Source organism: Lactuca serriola, chromosome 9 (genome assembly GCF_051521515.1).
Source record: "Lactuca serriola cultivar US96UC23 chromosome 9, Lser_US96UC23_V15, whole genome shotgun sequence".
Classification (NCBI taxonomy): Eukaryota; Viridiplantae; Streptophyta; class Magnoliopsida; order Asterales; family Asteraceae; genus Lactuca; species Lactuca serriola.
The window spans coordinates 209,585,694-209,601,286 of NC_136416.1; the positions used below are offsets into that span (position 1 = coordinate 209,585,694).

General features: G+C 34.1%; 1 protein-coding gene across 2 annotated transcripts; it reads right to left on the reverse strand.

Annotated features, from left to right (window-relative positions):
- Window positions 1-5,179: 5,179 nt before the first annotated feature.
- LOC145074462 (BRASSINOSTEROID INSENSITIVE 1-associated receptor kinase 1-like) lies at window positions 5,180-9,813 on the reverse strand. Of its 2 annotated transcripts, none has more exons than XM_079020832.1 (10): window positions 9,727-9,813; window positions 8,717-8,849; window positions 8,530-8,605; window positions 8,296-8,439; window positions 8,081-8,152; window positions 7,876-7,947; window positions 7,711-7,781; window positions 7,395-7,526; window positions 6,150-6,497; window positions 5,180-6,072 (listed from the first exon to the last, which is right to left on the reverse strand). In XM_079020832.1, exons 2-10 carry the CDS (start codon window positions 8,814-8,816, stop codon window positions 5,372-5,374), a joined length of 1,716 nt encoding a protein of 571 aa, XP_078876958.1. In that variant the 5' UTR covers window positions 8,817-8,849; window positions 9,727-9,813; the 3' UTR covers window positions 5,180-5,371. The 2 variants fall into 2 exon arrangements, with proteins under 2 accessions (XP_078876958.1, XP_078876957.1); XM_079020831.1 differs by lacking the exon at window positions 9,727-9,813 and adding an exon at window positions 8,979-9,655 and having other exon boundaries at window positions 8,534-8,605.
- Between the last annotated feature and the right edge of the window lie 5,780 nt (window positions 9,814-15,593).

Sequence of the window (15,593 nt, forward strand, 5' to 3'; positions counted from 1 at the left end):
GATAAGTGGTATAGTGGCCAAGTTTGAAAGTCTCGACTCAAACCTTGAAATGGATATCGTTTTAAGGGATTTTTAAATTCGGTACCAAAGAAGTATATACCAATTGTTGAATCCATTGAGCAATATTCAGAAATTGAAAACATGTTGTTTGAAGAAGCTGTAGGGAGATTGAGGAACGTCTCAAAAGCCACGATGAAAAGGAGGAAGAGCAAGGGCAAGTTTTATTAATGGTTTCCAAGAGTAGTGAGCATGAAGATAAGTAATAGGGACGAGGAAGAGGTAGAAGAATAAGATTCAGTAGATGAGAAAGATGACGTGGGAGTGGCATGGTTCGAATTGACAAAACCGGGTTTAGATATTATGATTGTGTAGATTTCATACATTTTGCTTATGCATGTTCTAAATGGAAAGACAACAATAAAGAAGAAAACTTGATCCAAGAGGAAGAATTGGCACTGCTTTGAGCAATGGATCGACATCAAGATTATGGGGGTCAATGTGGGTTAATCTTGATGAGTAAGTACATGGAATCATTATTTTCTACTAGCCAATACAAGGGATTTCTCATGGACAGGTAGAGTCAAGCTTTTAAATGCACTTGGATTGAGTACGAGTAGGGATTGCAATGAAGCATATTAACATGCTTAAGGATCTCAGTGGCATATTTCTATTGCAAAATAAACATGCCAATGGAAATACGAGTAGCAAAGATGTCAAGGAATTAATTAAGCACACTAAGATCTGTCATGGATTAAGGTGTCTAATCCAATAACTAAATTGGTATATTCTTGAAATAGAAGTAATGTCTTTTTTGAGTTGCCCTCATAACTTGTAACCAAATAGAATGACTTTTGGGAAAAATAGGTTGTTTTGTTAATTTACTAGTTGTGAAACTCGTATATTATACGGGTTGATTAAAACAAAATGTTAAATAAAAACGATTAAATGAGAAGTTTATTTGAATTTGAAATTTGAAATAAATAAAAATTATGAGAAAAAAACATGCAAAAAATAAATTAATTAAAATTATTGTTTAGTTATCAGACCCGTATACTAAATAGGTTAATTATAACAAAATGTTAAACATAAAGGTTTAAACTGTAAATTTATTTGAAATTGAAATTGAAATTGAAATTGAAATTTAAATTTAAATTTAAAATTTGAAATTAATATCATTATGATAGGTTTAATTTATGTAAACTAATTAATAATTTAATAATATATTATAAATGGAAAATGAAATAAATGACAAGTGGAAAATAAATATATCTTTAAATTATGACAAAATGACATGTGGCAAATTGAATGAGAGAAGGACATGTGGCAAAATCATTCTTATTTATTAGGGTAGATTATATGATTAATAAATTAATAATAAATTATTTATTAATATATTATACGATTAATATATTAATTAGAAATAGTTATAATTAATTTAGAATTAATCAAAAATTAATTGGAATTAGTTTCGAGTTAATTATAATTAAATGGAAGTTCATGGACTAAGTTGTAATTGTTCAATAGTTTAGCAAAGTAAGGTGTCTAGAACCCTCTTAGCATGGCCAGTTTTGGCTATGTGTTTTAGGGTTTCTAGATTAAACTTATTGGATAATTAAGGAGTTGGATAATTACCTAATTCATGATATTATTATTATTATATTCAAATTAAGGTTATCCAAGGCTTCCTTATCATCTAAAAACAGGATCCTAGGGTCTCTAGTTTTCGTCCACTCTTCCTAAGCCTCCAAGAGAGGAAATGTTCTCTAAGCCTCCCCTCTCCTCAAGTCTTCTAGTTTCTAGGGTTTTGGGTACAAGCCATTTGAGGCATCCAAACTTTTGGTGCTTGCTTTCCAGGAACTTAAAGGAAGATTTTATTGATTAATTGTTACATTAATCAAAAGGTATATTACTCTATTCCTTCTTGTAATTTTGATTAAAGTAGGGTTTCTTCATATTTTTAGTTTATTACTATCAATAGAGAAAACATAGATCATTTCTAAGTTGTATGTGAACTTAAGGGTTTAAGTGTTTTTCTGCCACATGAATTTTTTGTATAACCTAGAAAACCTATCAGTGGTATCAGAGCCTTAGTTTTCTATTGATTGTGCATAATTTTGATGTAACATTCGTGTTCTAGATTGGTTAAGGTTACTTTTATCAGGGACCAAATATGACATTTTAGAGGAAATCATGTTCCACGACATGGCTAAGGAGGGCCACGACATGACAATTGTTTAATGGATCACATGTGTTATTGGATTGGCACAGTGTGACCAAAGGTTTCCATGGTGTGGCAGTTGTTCTAGCCCAAGCCCATGACTTTTTTAGGGGTTCCTTCGTATTTAAACCCCTCTAATTCATTTTTAGGGTTCCTTATCAGCCTCCATCACCCTCAAGTTTCAGAAACCCAAACCCTAATTCCTCATTGTGAGTTGTGAGTCTATTTTGGTGACTTTGGTTGCTTGTGAAGAAAGAAAAGGCATTAGAAAGGATTGTGGAGCTTCTTTGCTTAACTAAAGATCTATTTTGGGTATCTCTAGACCTTTGTAAGTTTCCAAGTTCCTTGCTTTATAGCTTAAAGTGGTTAGATCTTGAATATTGTCTCATATTCTTCATGTTTGAGCAAGTTTGGAAGGAAGGAACTCATATCGTTGGCAAATTTATGACTCTCCTGAGTCCCAAGAGCTTCATATGTTGTAGATCTAGCCTTTGGTAGATGTTCTTGTCATTTGCTTGAGTTTTGGTCTTTAGAGCTCATTTTGACCTAAAATGGGTTCTAGACATGTATTGGACATACATGTCTATAAAGCTTCCACATTTATCATAGATCTGGTATTATAAACCCTTCTAGAGTGGTTGGGTTAAGGAATTTTTCATATTTAGGGCTTAATGGTTAAGACATTATGGATTATGTCTTTATTTGGACCTATGGTTTGAGATCTTGATCTCTTTGGGTGTCTTAATAGATAAAGTTGGAAACTTTATCCATTTAGACCATAGAGTGGACCAGATCTGAGCTTTGGAGCTCTTGGAATCAAAGGAAACAGCTTAATCCATTAAGTTGTTGGGAATCTTAACACCCACGGCGTGGCTATAGGTCGTCACGGTGTGGTGACTAGGAAATTCTCATCTGGTTGATCGTATGAGGACCACGATGTGGCCAAGGAAGGCCACGACGTGGAGGTAGACTAAAGTCAACATTAGTCGTTGACTTTTGGCATTGCAACATCCCAAAAATACAGGTAAAATTTAAACCTTTTATGGATTTATTAAATACTTTTAGTTAATTACTTAATTAAATTACTAATAAGATATGTAACGATGTATTTTAAACTTTTCAAAATACCATGTTTATAATACTCTATAAATTATTTGACATTAATTATTAAGTTCCATTAATATTTAAGTTAATTATTTAAACACTTAAAAATCAATCATATTAATCACAAAACAATTAATCAAGTCAAATGCGAATCTCCTAACTTCTACGCTTTTAATTTATCATGCTAGATACACCAAAATCAGATTTGGGGATAAAATATGGCAATGAGTTATCACATAAAAGCTGTTAAGGCAGATTAGAACCTAATTTTTCGGGTCTGGCCTGGGCTCACGATGTGAGCATGCAAGCTCACAACGTGAGCTGCGACAAATCCAAAACATGTTTCTTTGATCGATTCACCAATGTGAGAATACATGAAAAAATACCCTAGGCTTTGATACCACTAATGGATTTTTGGGTTTACATCTACAATGCACACTAAGCGGAAATTTATTCAAACAATTCAAATAATTAGGGCGCATGTAACCTAGTTTGATATATGTCTTTCACATACAACTATATACTAAGAGTGGCTAATCTACAAATATTTCATATGAACAAACTAATTCATAAGATAAGAAAACTAACCTTAAAGATTGTTATTGCAAACAATCTTGAATCCTTACTTGAAAAACCTTTGGCAGCTAGCACCACAAGTGTCGTGCCTCTAATGGCACACCCAAACCTTAGCAAACAAGGAGCTTGAGAAGAGAGAGTGCAAAATTCGGAATTCCTCTTAGGAATGTAAGCATGGATGAAATTCAACCCCAAAGGGGGGTTATATAGGTGATACGGAGGTGTTGGATAAGGCAGGTATCTCCAAGATAACCCTAATCCCTTTACTTCCTCCATAACGCATCCAAGGCACCCTTAGAGCCTAAGGAAATCCTAGAAGGCTTCTAGAATTCGTCCCCTCTATGGGAGGTTCTACAATTGTTTAATGCTCAACTATTGAACTTTGTCACCTTTAGTCCTCCTACTTTTAATTAATCCAATTAATTCAAATCAATTTCTGATTAATTATTAATTAAATAATATTATTTCCAATTAATATATTATTCCCATAATACATTAACAAATTATTTCTTTTGATTTCTAATTAATTTATTAACCATATATTAAATTAATAAATCATTTAATCAATCTCTCTCTCTCTCTCTCTCTCTCTCTCTCTCTCTCTCTAAAAGCTATCCTATTTAATTGTTAGGTTTGAGGGCAATCCAAAAGTACTGTGCTACTATCAATTCAAATTTCTACTAATTATAGTTATGAGCTTAGACACTTAATTCAATATATTTATCCAAGAATTCTCAAAGGTTGCAATACCAATGACTTGTTTGACGAATAAGGGTGTTGCTTTTAGTTGGGATCCGGAGCAACAGTCAGCATTCGAGATACTAAGAAAGAAGTTATGTGAAGCACCAATATTAACCCTTCCTGAAGGTGTGAATGATATGGTGGTTTATTGTGATGCATAAATCATAGGTTTTGGAGTCGTTATCATGCACTGAGGTCGAGCAATCGCTTATGCCTCAAGACAATTGAAGCCTCATGAGGCTGATTATCCAACACATGATCTAAAGTTGGGAGCAGTGGTCTTTTCTCTTAAGATTTGAACACATTACTTATATGGAGTACGATGTACCATTTATTGATAACATAAACTAGAGAGGATAAATCCCCGCACCCTTTTTATTGATAACATGAACATATACATACAACGGACAAACACAATTCCTTAAATAAGGAAGAAATATGGACAATATATACAAACGTAGAACTTTTAATTAACTAGTAAAAAGAAATTCTGCTTTTTCGTATGTACAAGATCTAAAAAGATAAAAATAATAATAATAATAATAATAATAACCCAGCCAAATTTTTTTATACAACAAAATAAACTTTTTCTTATACACAAAATGACCAAGCGTTTTTGTCTATATTTTGAAAATCCCCCAATACAACAATCTACCAAAAACCTAGACATAGTCCTACTACATAAACTCAAGACTCCTAAGATTTACAACAAAAAAAGGGACAAACGGTCGATTATCTAGGACCAGACAAGTGATCATTACTAGGGTTAAAACCCGAATTAAACTCAACCCGAATCTGTTGTATCTGACTATCCTCTTTCTTTGGAATCGCCTCTTTCTTCCACTCCTCCCACCTCTCCGCCAACCCATCACCTTCAAGCATCTTAACAACTTCAAACATCTTCGGTCTCTCCCACGGTGTCGCCCGTGTGCACAATAGCGCTACCCGTATCACCTCCTCAACTCCATTCAACAAATTACCTCCTAAATCCGGATCCACAAGCACCTCCAACTTCCTATCTTCCAAAAGTCCTTTCACCCAATCAAGCAACATCACCTCATCATCATTAGCAAGTCGTGCAAGATCATACGCCCGTTGCCCAGTAATAAGCTCTAAAAGCATCACACCATATCCAAAAACATCCGTTTTTTCCGAAGATCTGCCTGTGGATATATACTCCGGGGCTATGTGTCCGATTGTACCACGAACACCAGTTGTGACATGAGTGTCTTTGTAGTCCATGAGTTTTGCTAACCCAAAGTCTCCCACTATTGCTTCAAATTCCTCATCTAATAGAATGTTTGCAGCTTTTACATCACGGTGAATGATTTTTGGGTCGCAGTGATCGTGTAAATACGCGAGGCCACGTGCGGACCCGAGTGCGATCCGTTTCCTTGTTGGCCAATCGAGTGCGGGTTTTGTATCGGGTCGATCTACAGTAATTTGTCAATTAGCTAAAAAGTCATGTATTTGACTTAAAAAGTCAAAGTGGATCTTCTTAATTTCTTACCTTTTAGACATGATGCAACGCTTCCATTGACCATGAATGGATAAACAAGCAAACGTTCGGTTGGTGTCATGCAAAAACCTTGAAGCCTTAATAGATTCCGGTGAACTGCCATACTTATTAACTCAACCTCCGTCTGAAACTGCAACTCGCCACCTTGAACTTGAACACGATCTAGCAATCTTTTCACAGCCACCAAAGACCCATCAACTAACCTTCCTTTATAAACTTTACCAAATGCACCTCTTCCGAGAATGTTTTTGTCGCTAAAGCCATCCGTTGCAACTTGTAGCTCACGTAGAGAAAACCTCTTCAGTTGCCCTAACTGATGAACTTCCGGATCCTCTCCAGCTATAAAAAATCAAACCAGACATTCATTCTATATACCTTTTATATTGCTGGAAATAATTAAATGACACTTTTGGTCCCTGTAGGTTTAATTTTTCCGAATTACATTTTTGGTGACAATTAACATATGTCTAATTAGATGTTATGAATTGATAAAAAAAAAAAAAAAAAAAAAAAACAAAAAACAAAAAATTTGGTCCATGTGGATTTTAGTTTGCAGGAAATTCCTTTCTGGTCCTTGTAGTTTTAATTATCCGGAATTACACTTTTGGTCCTTGTAATTTTTAATTTGCAAGGAGGAAATAAGAAAAATAAACTTTTGGTCCCTACAGTTTTAATTTCTCGGAATTACATTTTTGGTCCTTATAGTTTTCATTTTCTGAAATTACACTTTTGGTCCGTGTACTTTTTAATTTGCAAGAAGGAAATAAGAAAAAAAATACTTTTGGTCCCTATAGTTTTAATTTCTCGGAATTACATATTTGGTCCTTCAAGTTTTTAGTTTGCACGAATTACATTTCTGGTCCCTGTAGTATTAATTTTCTGAAATTACACTTTTGGTCCGTGTAGTTTTTAATCTGCAAGAAGGAAATAAGAAAAAGATACTTTTGGACCCTATAGTTTTAATTATGTGGAATTACATATTTGGTCCATAACATTTTTAGTTTGAATAAATTACATTACTGGTCCCTGTAGTTTTAATTTTCCGAAATTACACTTTTGGTCTGCATAGTTTTTAAGTTACAAGAAATGAGTGACTTATACTTTTGGTCCCTATAGTTTGCAATGTTGTGCACATTAGTTCAGTTTTTGATATTTTATTTTACAAGAAGTCTGAATTATTTTTAACTTGTTAGGAACCGAAATAAGGTGATAGATAAATATATTAAATTTAGTCACCTGCTACATCAGAGAAATGATCTTGTGGGTGTCTGCGCCGCCACCAAGCAAGTGCAATCAACGGAACTGCAATAAAGATAGCAGCTCCGACAGCAACTCCTCCGGCAATTGCAAATGTATTGTCTTTGCGGACTGAAATTTACATAAAATACAATTACAAGGAATGTAATCAAACAGGGGTAATATAGTCATTTTACTTGGAAAAAGAACCAGACCAAGATGTCATCACATTAGTGCTATCAAAGATCATATAAAGTAAAATAAATTTATTAAGTTTTTGAACTTTTTTTAAAACAATGACAATGATCGAAAATACCTGAAGGAGGTGTCAGTGTCACATTCGGTGTTGTATCATTCGCAAATGTCAAGTTGGGATTATTGAAAAAACTGAAAGAACAGAAGTTTGCAAAATCATGATATATCATTATATCTTGAATTCATGGCATAATTTCAAGAATCATGTAAGTAACAACATTTAGACCTAATGTTTGTGAATCGCGAAAATGAGCCATTGTAAGGGACACTTCCATTCAAAAAGTTGTTGGATAGATCACTGTGACACATAATAAAAAACCAAACAATTTTAGCTTTGTTTCAATAACTATAAATCATAACTGAATGATTATATATATATATATATATATATATATATATATATATATATATATATATATATATATACTTACAGAATTTCTAGTTTGTCTATAGTTGTTAACGAATTTGGAATAGTTCCCATCAAACTGTTGTTATTCAGACGACTATCCTTGCACAAAAACACAGAAACAACACTTTGATTCTTGAGACATTCAAACTAACAAAAGATGAAGTAAAATGGATCAAGCTTTTTTAATTTCATAAAAAAAAAAAAAAAGGAATCTAAATGATGTAAAACCATACATACAGATAACGAAGTTTCTGAAGGTTGCCCAATGTGTTGGGAATGCCACCTTCTAACTGGTTAAGATAAAGATCCAAACTCACTAACTGTCTTAACTTCCCAAGTTCATCAGGAATTTTTCCAGTGATGTTATTACTATAAAGCTCCCTAATATCACCAGACCATATATTAATTAGTAAGTTTAAAATCATAAATAAAATGATTAATAATTAAGGAAAATGAATATACACTATTGACCTACAAGTACTGTAAATTTGTAAGTTGACCAAGCTCCGAAACCAGTTCACCTGACAAGTCCGCGTTTCCAAGATCACTGTGTGTGTGTGTGTGGCAAACACCAAAACAGAGATTTATTTGTAAGAGTAGAAAATGGAATAAAAGAATAAAATATCAAATTTTTATTAAAGAGGTTTGATGAGCTTACACTCGAGTAACTTTATTCCTAGGGTCGCATGTGACATGAAACCAAGTACATGGGGTGGGAAGGGCCGAATCCCAACTTTGCAAAACATTCTTGGGATCATTTAACTTTGATTTTAGGCTATTCAATGCATCAACTGTTTTACATATATGAATTTTGATTATGGTCTCTTCTTTGAAACATCAAATTAATGAGGATTTAATTTACGAGTATAAAACATCATGAATCAAGGAAACAATCAAGAATCATGAAAAAAAGAACATACCTTCAGCATTCCCATAAACCCTTTTATGGAACCCCAAAATAAACAAATAGAGGATCACAGGGAGGATTTTATCCATTTCTGGCTAGTTAAAAGCCTAGTTTCATCATCAGTTATTGAACAAAATCAAGAAATATAAAATGCCAAAAACTTGAAACACAGAACGCTAGCTTTGAAGACCAATTCACAAATAAAATGAACAAACTAAAACCGAAAGCTCCACTTCAAGAAATTCTTCGACATGATGATTCTGAAGTTATTTGTTTTGGGGTAGTGACAAGGGGAATAGTCTTTGTGTAACCAGTCAAAATTTCTTTTTTTCTCCTAAAGTTGTGGCTGTAGGAAGAAAGAGAGGGGACCATTTTAGGAAAAAGGGAATACTGAAATGAAAATTCACATAGTTGACTCCGAGAAGACTTTGACTATACTTTCAGTATTGTAGAAACAATTGAACCACATAAAGACTTGAATGATTTATCAATGTATATACATTTCTAACATAAGTTGGGGGAAGTGAAGTTTCTAGAAAACGGGTAAACTCAACCCGTAAGACCCACCAGGTTAACAAGTTAACTTGGAGTTCTCCTGAAAGAAGGCTTCATTCTGGCATTTTATCAAACACTTAATACACGCATGTAAACCTACCACACGTTAACTTGTTCAGGTAGAACAGTCATCCACAAAAGAACTGAAACAGATTGTTGGGACATGATAAATTTAAAGATAACAGAGTACAGAAAGCAATACATACATTTGACTGAAGGTAGCTTGGGTTCGACAACGATGTTTGCGAGCCATCACATTCCTTGCCGGATGATTAAAGTTGCACCAAAATGGAATGCTGATCTCCCTTTAGTGTCGAATTAGTGGAGATTTTGTAGGATTGAAAGAGACCATAAAAGCAATATAAAAATGTTTTTTTTTTTTTTTTCATGCGCAAAATTCGTTAGATTAGATAGGTGTTTAACTATTTCGTGAACGAAGAAATCATTACAAGTCAAAAATAAGAAAGAATGTGGGAATGGTGCGAAAATAGAGAAATCAATAAGAATTTGCAAATATAAATTTTCCCTCAAATATAAATCAATTGTTTTTGTTCTTAAAATTCTCCCTCAAAATTCTATTTGGTTTTTTTCTTCGTCACCATTTTGAATTAATAGATTATCTACGGTTTAATTTATGGATAAAGTTTAATCATTTAGATTATATAATGTTTCTGGCCATTTAATTTTTCTTATTTCCTCTTTTTACATTCATATATACCATTCTTATCGCAATATATCATTGTTATGTGGCTGGGTTTTCTAAATAGTTTCAAATTTCATTAACATCCTGCTAGGATAGTAAGTGTACAAATTTATGGTAGTTGTTTCATTTCATATCAATTTGTAAAGTCACTCTATAAGAAAATAGGAAAGGATGTCTTTGTAACATGTAAGAAGTGACTTTTGAGGTTATTCTAAACTTACGAATTTTGTTTAAAGTCAACTTCTCCATGAGTTGAAATGGATAAACATAATACATGCATCCTTTTTGTTTATCGTAGTTATATTGTTAGTATGTTCAATGTATAAGTTGACAAAAGCATGTGAAGGCATTCTTTGTAAGGTCCATGATTATGAATATCAATCAACAAAATTTGATGAAGGCATCTACCAAAAGGAAAACATCTAAGATGATGTAGACGAAACTTCTTATTTGGAATGATGAAATTACTCTAAAGTTAATGTTTAATACAAAATTTACTTGACTCCGTCGATGGTTTGACTAATTTGTTTTCAATCGATATGTATTGAACTATATAATTAATCAATATGAACGAAATGTTATTTGGGGTTGAAAAAAAAATGTTGATTTGAATATATTATTTGGAATTTTGTATCTAAAAGGTTAAAAGAAATATATATAAAACATTAGTGTATTTTTATTGAGTTTCGTCTTAGAATGGATTTTTTTTCTCTCCTTCCTCGTGCCCAAAATATGTTTGCGACGATCCAGCGAACACCCATTCTTTACCCAACATCTTTGTTTTGCAGACATCAAAGATCTTAACCAATATTTTAGGGACTAATTACTTGTAACATCCTAAATTTTTAAGACTATGTTCTTCAATTAATAAAGTAAATAAATGAAATATGATTTATATAATTGATATGAAGTTTAGAAAGTCAAAAGTGGGAAATAATAAAATTTTAAAGGTTAAAGGAGCCAAAATTGTCAAGTTGGCAAAGTGAGTTGACCAAAGGGTTGACTCAATTAATGGAAAGGACTAAAAAAGTGATAAAATGGATGGAGAAGGACTTTTTATGTCAAAAGCTTAAGTTAAAGTCACAAATATTGTGGTTTAGTGGGGTTTGGCCAAATAATGTAAGCTAGAGGGGCCAATTGTGAAAAATATTGGGAAATAAGATGCAAGCCTCCTTCATTCTTCTTCTTCAGATCGTGTTTTGCAAGGGAAGAACTCCCTAATGGCGATTTTGATCTAAAGAGCTCCTTGGGTTTGAATTAAGCAAGTTTAGAAGCATTTAAACAAGAAGGGAAACAATCAAAGGCTAATGAGGTATACAACTGAGTAACTAAGTACGCCCTACGTACTTAGTGTTGGATTAGTGTCTAAGTCCATAACTATTTTGGTATGTACTTGACCCGATGGTGCATGGTCCTTTTGGGTTGCCTTCACCAAAGCAACTTGATAGGATGAATTATGGAGAGAGAGAGAGAGAGGATTAATTATGATTTATTAATATATTATGAGAATAATATATTAAAGGATAAATCATATTGTTTAATTAATATTAGTTAATAATTAATTAAGAATTAATTTTGTGGCTAAAAGACATTAATTAAACTTAAGGGACTAGAACTGTCAATTGTATGATAGTTGAATATTAGGCTAATGGACTCCATATTAGAGGGGTGGACGAATTCTATGGGGAAACCCATTAGAAATCGTCCTAGGCATCTAAGGAGGGAGTCCATGGGTTGCTTAGGGCCTAAGCAGTCAAATTAGGGTTTCCTTGTTAGATAACCCTAATAGCCTCACTATTTAAGGACCCCTATGGCACCAAAAATGTCTCTAACTAATTCTTTAGGGTTTCTACACATTTTTGGGTGCCTCCTCTCTTCTCATTCTTCATCCTCTTGCTCTTGGTGTTTGTGAGCCATTAGAGGAGTGACACTTGTGACTCTAAGCTTTCTAAAGCTATTACAAGGAGGATTTGAGATTGTTATTGCTACATAATAATCAAGGTATGATCTAAACCCTAATTCATATATTAATATTGATTATCATATGCTAGATCTAGGGCTTAAAGTCTTGGATGAATGCATGTACAATAGAGAAACCAAGATCCAAGCATTAGGGTTTGCATGAGCACATAGGATGCTCTTATGGCTAAAAACTATCAGTTATAACAACAATATTAAAAGTATAGCAAAATATTGATGTTTTTCACTCGAGTTTAAGTGTGTGTTTACTTGTATTCCCCCCCCCCCCCCCCTAAAAGTGTTTAAAATCATTTAAAAGTGTGGTGATAGGGGTATGCACTCACTTGGTAGAAGTGACGATTTGATGAAAACAATGTTTAACTCGGGCAGCACTTCGACTGGAAATAAGCAAGTTTCTCGGGAACTTCGGGGCTTTGGGATTTCGTCGGGGTTTGGATACATAACCGGGGGATTGGGGTAGTCTCGGGATGCTTAACATAGAGTAAAACTAGAAAGGAGAGTAGAATTGAGCAGCCTAAACCCGAGACCTTCGGTTTCTATTTATAGGGGGCATTTTTGAGATTCACGCCGTGAGCATAGAGTTGTTCACGTCGTGAGTTCTGATCTTATGCCTCCCGTAGACCCGACGTCTAATAGCCCGGCTCTGGCACACATCAGTCACTAACTCACGTCATGAACTTCTGGCTCACGTCGTGAGTCTGAAAGTGTGGGATTTCGTGTCCCGAACTTCAGAAATTCATCTCTCGCATACGAGTTCCGATTTTGACATTCTTTATATCGACGCGTAGGTGAGATTATCCTCTACAACTTTTGTTTAGACTCCGTCAGCTAATTTTGAATTTATTTTTAATAGTATATTTTTAACATGTCGGGACTGGAAAAGTCCTTTAAAAATCCATAACTTCTTCATCCGACATCCGATTCCGTCTGTCTTTTTACCGTTCCATTACTATTGTTGAGGTCTTCGATTTTCGTGTAGGTAGTGCCATCTAAAAGTCGCTCGATCTCTATTTCAAGTTTTTAGCTGTCTACTGTTGTATCTGAAACTTAGAAAAATCATAACTTCCTTATACGAAGTCAGATTTAGACGTTCTTTTTATGTGCGTTTACGGTTTAATGATATCTACGACTTTCATTTAGATAGCTAAGGCTAAAAATTATATTATTGAAATTTCGCGTTTTATGCTTGACAGTATTTTGCAGGTTTTGTTGCGGATCTTCGATTGGTCAATACTTCTTCGTTATAACTCGGATTTTAGTGTTCTTTATATTTATGAAAACCTTGTTACGATATCTACCACTTAGTACATTCACATTGAGATTTTTGAACATTTCATGTTGTCGCTATTTGTATTGTCATCTTAATATAGGTTACAATACTTGACTTTAAGCCATTACATTGACTTGAAATATCGGGTTGTTACATCAACCTTCTTGTAAAACAAGTTAGTTGGTATTAAATGATGAACAAATATCCATGGTTCAGTCATGATTTTTATGCTTTTTTTTATGTTTCTATTGCTTGTTATTTTTTATGTTCAAATATGCATCACGATCCAAAATGAACAAAACTGTATTGCCTAAAACCTTCAAGGTTTTTAACCCGATGTTTGACTGATCTTTGACCAACATCATCATATGTCTTGACAATTATGCACCCTTCATGGCGTTCTTCCATACATATCGATTAAAAATTAACCTTATTCAAATTTATATAGCACCATGGCATTGACATTATTTGGTAATCTAAAGTTTTCACCACACTACAACCAATTCCACCTCAAAATTGCTAAGGTGCCCACTTGTTTAAAAAATCAAACTCAAATCTGGGTGATGATTTGCAGATGGTGATGAGTACTTTGAGAGATGAAACAAGTGTACATGAGATAGCTTGTGTGGACGGATCGATGAACTGATGAGAGGAATGGCGATCCTAATTAGGATATGCGGGAAGATTGGATGGGTTGGGAAGGTGCTAGAATCCGAGATTACTCTTCACATATTAATCCATACATTAGAAGAAATTAAAGATCTATGGCTTTCTACCTTCTAAGCTTAATCTATTCGACATTTTTTAAGATCGACAATGTTAATTTTGGTATGTACAATAGCTTATCTCTTATTTGTTTTGTTTCTCTTGTGTGATTTTGACTAAACCTTAAAGCTTTGACCATGGTGTTCTTCATTTGCAGACCATGTCATCATTTTTATAACGATTACGTGCCCTCTCTCTTTAATGGTACGTTGGTCCTCCTACGAGTATTGTGTAAAGAAAGTTGAATGAGAGGATTAAGATTGGAGGTCTGATGTTGTGGAAAAACGCCAACATAGAATGTTCTTGGTTGTTGTTGTTCTATTTTCTTGTGAGTATTTACATATATGAACACACATAGGGGGAGGGAGGGGTGTTGTGGTGGTGGACCCTTTTTGTTTCTAATATTCTTGATTTTATTATAAATATAAAAAATTTCAAAAAAATAAATGAATATAATGGCAAGTTAGTCATTCCAGTTTGGGGAATGACCAAAACCGCAACAAAATATATAGAAATAACGTAATTCTTAAATTGGAAACCAGTCAAACCACATGGACTGAAACCAGAGAATCGTCAAACCTCGATGACCAAATGTAACGCCCTAAATTTTCAAACAATTTTTTTTTTCATTTTTAAAACCACATAAAACACAATCTCACATTTCTCAAATCACAAATGTATAAATTGTTCAAAACACAAGACAACAAAATGTTTGATAATATCCCAGAATCCTCAAAACCTAATCTTATGCTGGTGTGTATAATCATGACGACGCCTTCCCGCGATCCTGAGAGGTACCTGAAACACATTTCACATAACACTGTAAGCATGAAGCTTAGTGAGTTTCCCAAAATACAACATACAAATAATTAGTCTCTCATGGCTATATCTCGATAAGGACCCTCCGGTCATGTGTCTCAGTGAAGACCCTCTAGTCTCACAGCTCGGGTTGGACCTCCAGTCCTGTATCTTAGTGAAGACCCTCCGGTCCCACGAAGACAGAGTAACTCAATAAGACACAAAATGATATACAACATAAATCACAAAGACCGAATGCATAAGATATCACATAACTCGGTATAAGCACATAAGACCCTCCGGTCGCACAATGATTACCACTCAGGTAAGTATAATGAGAAGAATCACCTCGCATAGTAAAACAATATATCCCACACTCGAACTGCTGATCTAGACTCCACCCCTCCATAGCCTCCAAAATCCACAGCTTGACCAAAACCCTAAAGTCAACGGAAGTCAATAATCAAAGCTGACCCAACTCGTCGAGTGCAACTCATCTACTCGTCGAGTTCCTCAAAAATCAGTAAATCACGAAAACCCGAGTCAACTCGCCGAGT

Coding starts and splice junctions, on each gene's coding strand:
- LOC145074462 (XM_079020831.1), bottom strand. CDS start 9,054: ATGGATAAAATCCTCCCTGTGATCCTCTATTTGTTTATTTTGGGGTTC. Junction 7,527..7,710: donor GACACTGACACCTCCTTCAG/GTATTTTCGATC, acceptor TGTAAATTTCAG/TCCGCAAAGACAATACATTT. Junction 6,073..6,149: donor CGTTGCATCATGTCTAAAAG/GTAAGAAATTAA, acceptor AAATTACTGTAG/ATCGACCCGATACAAAACCC.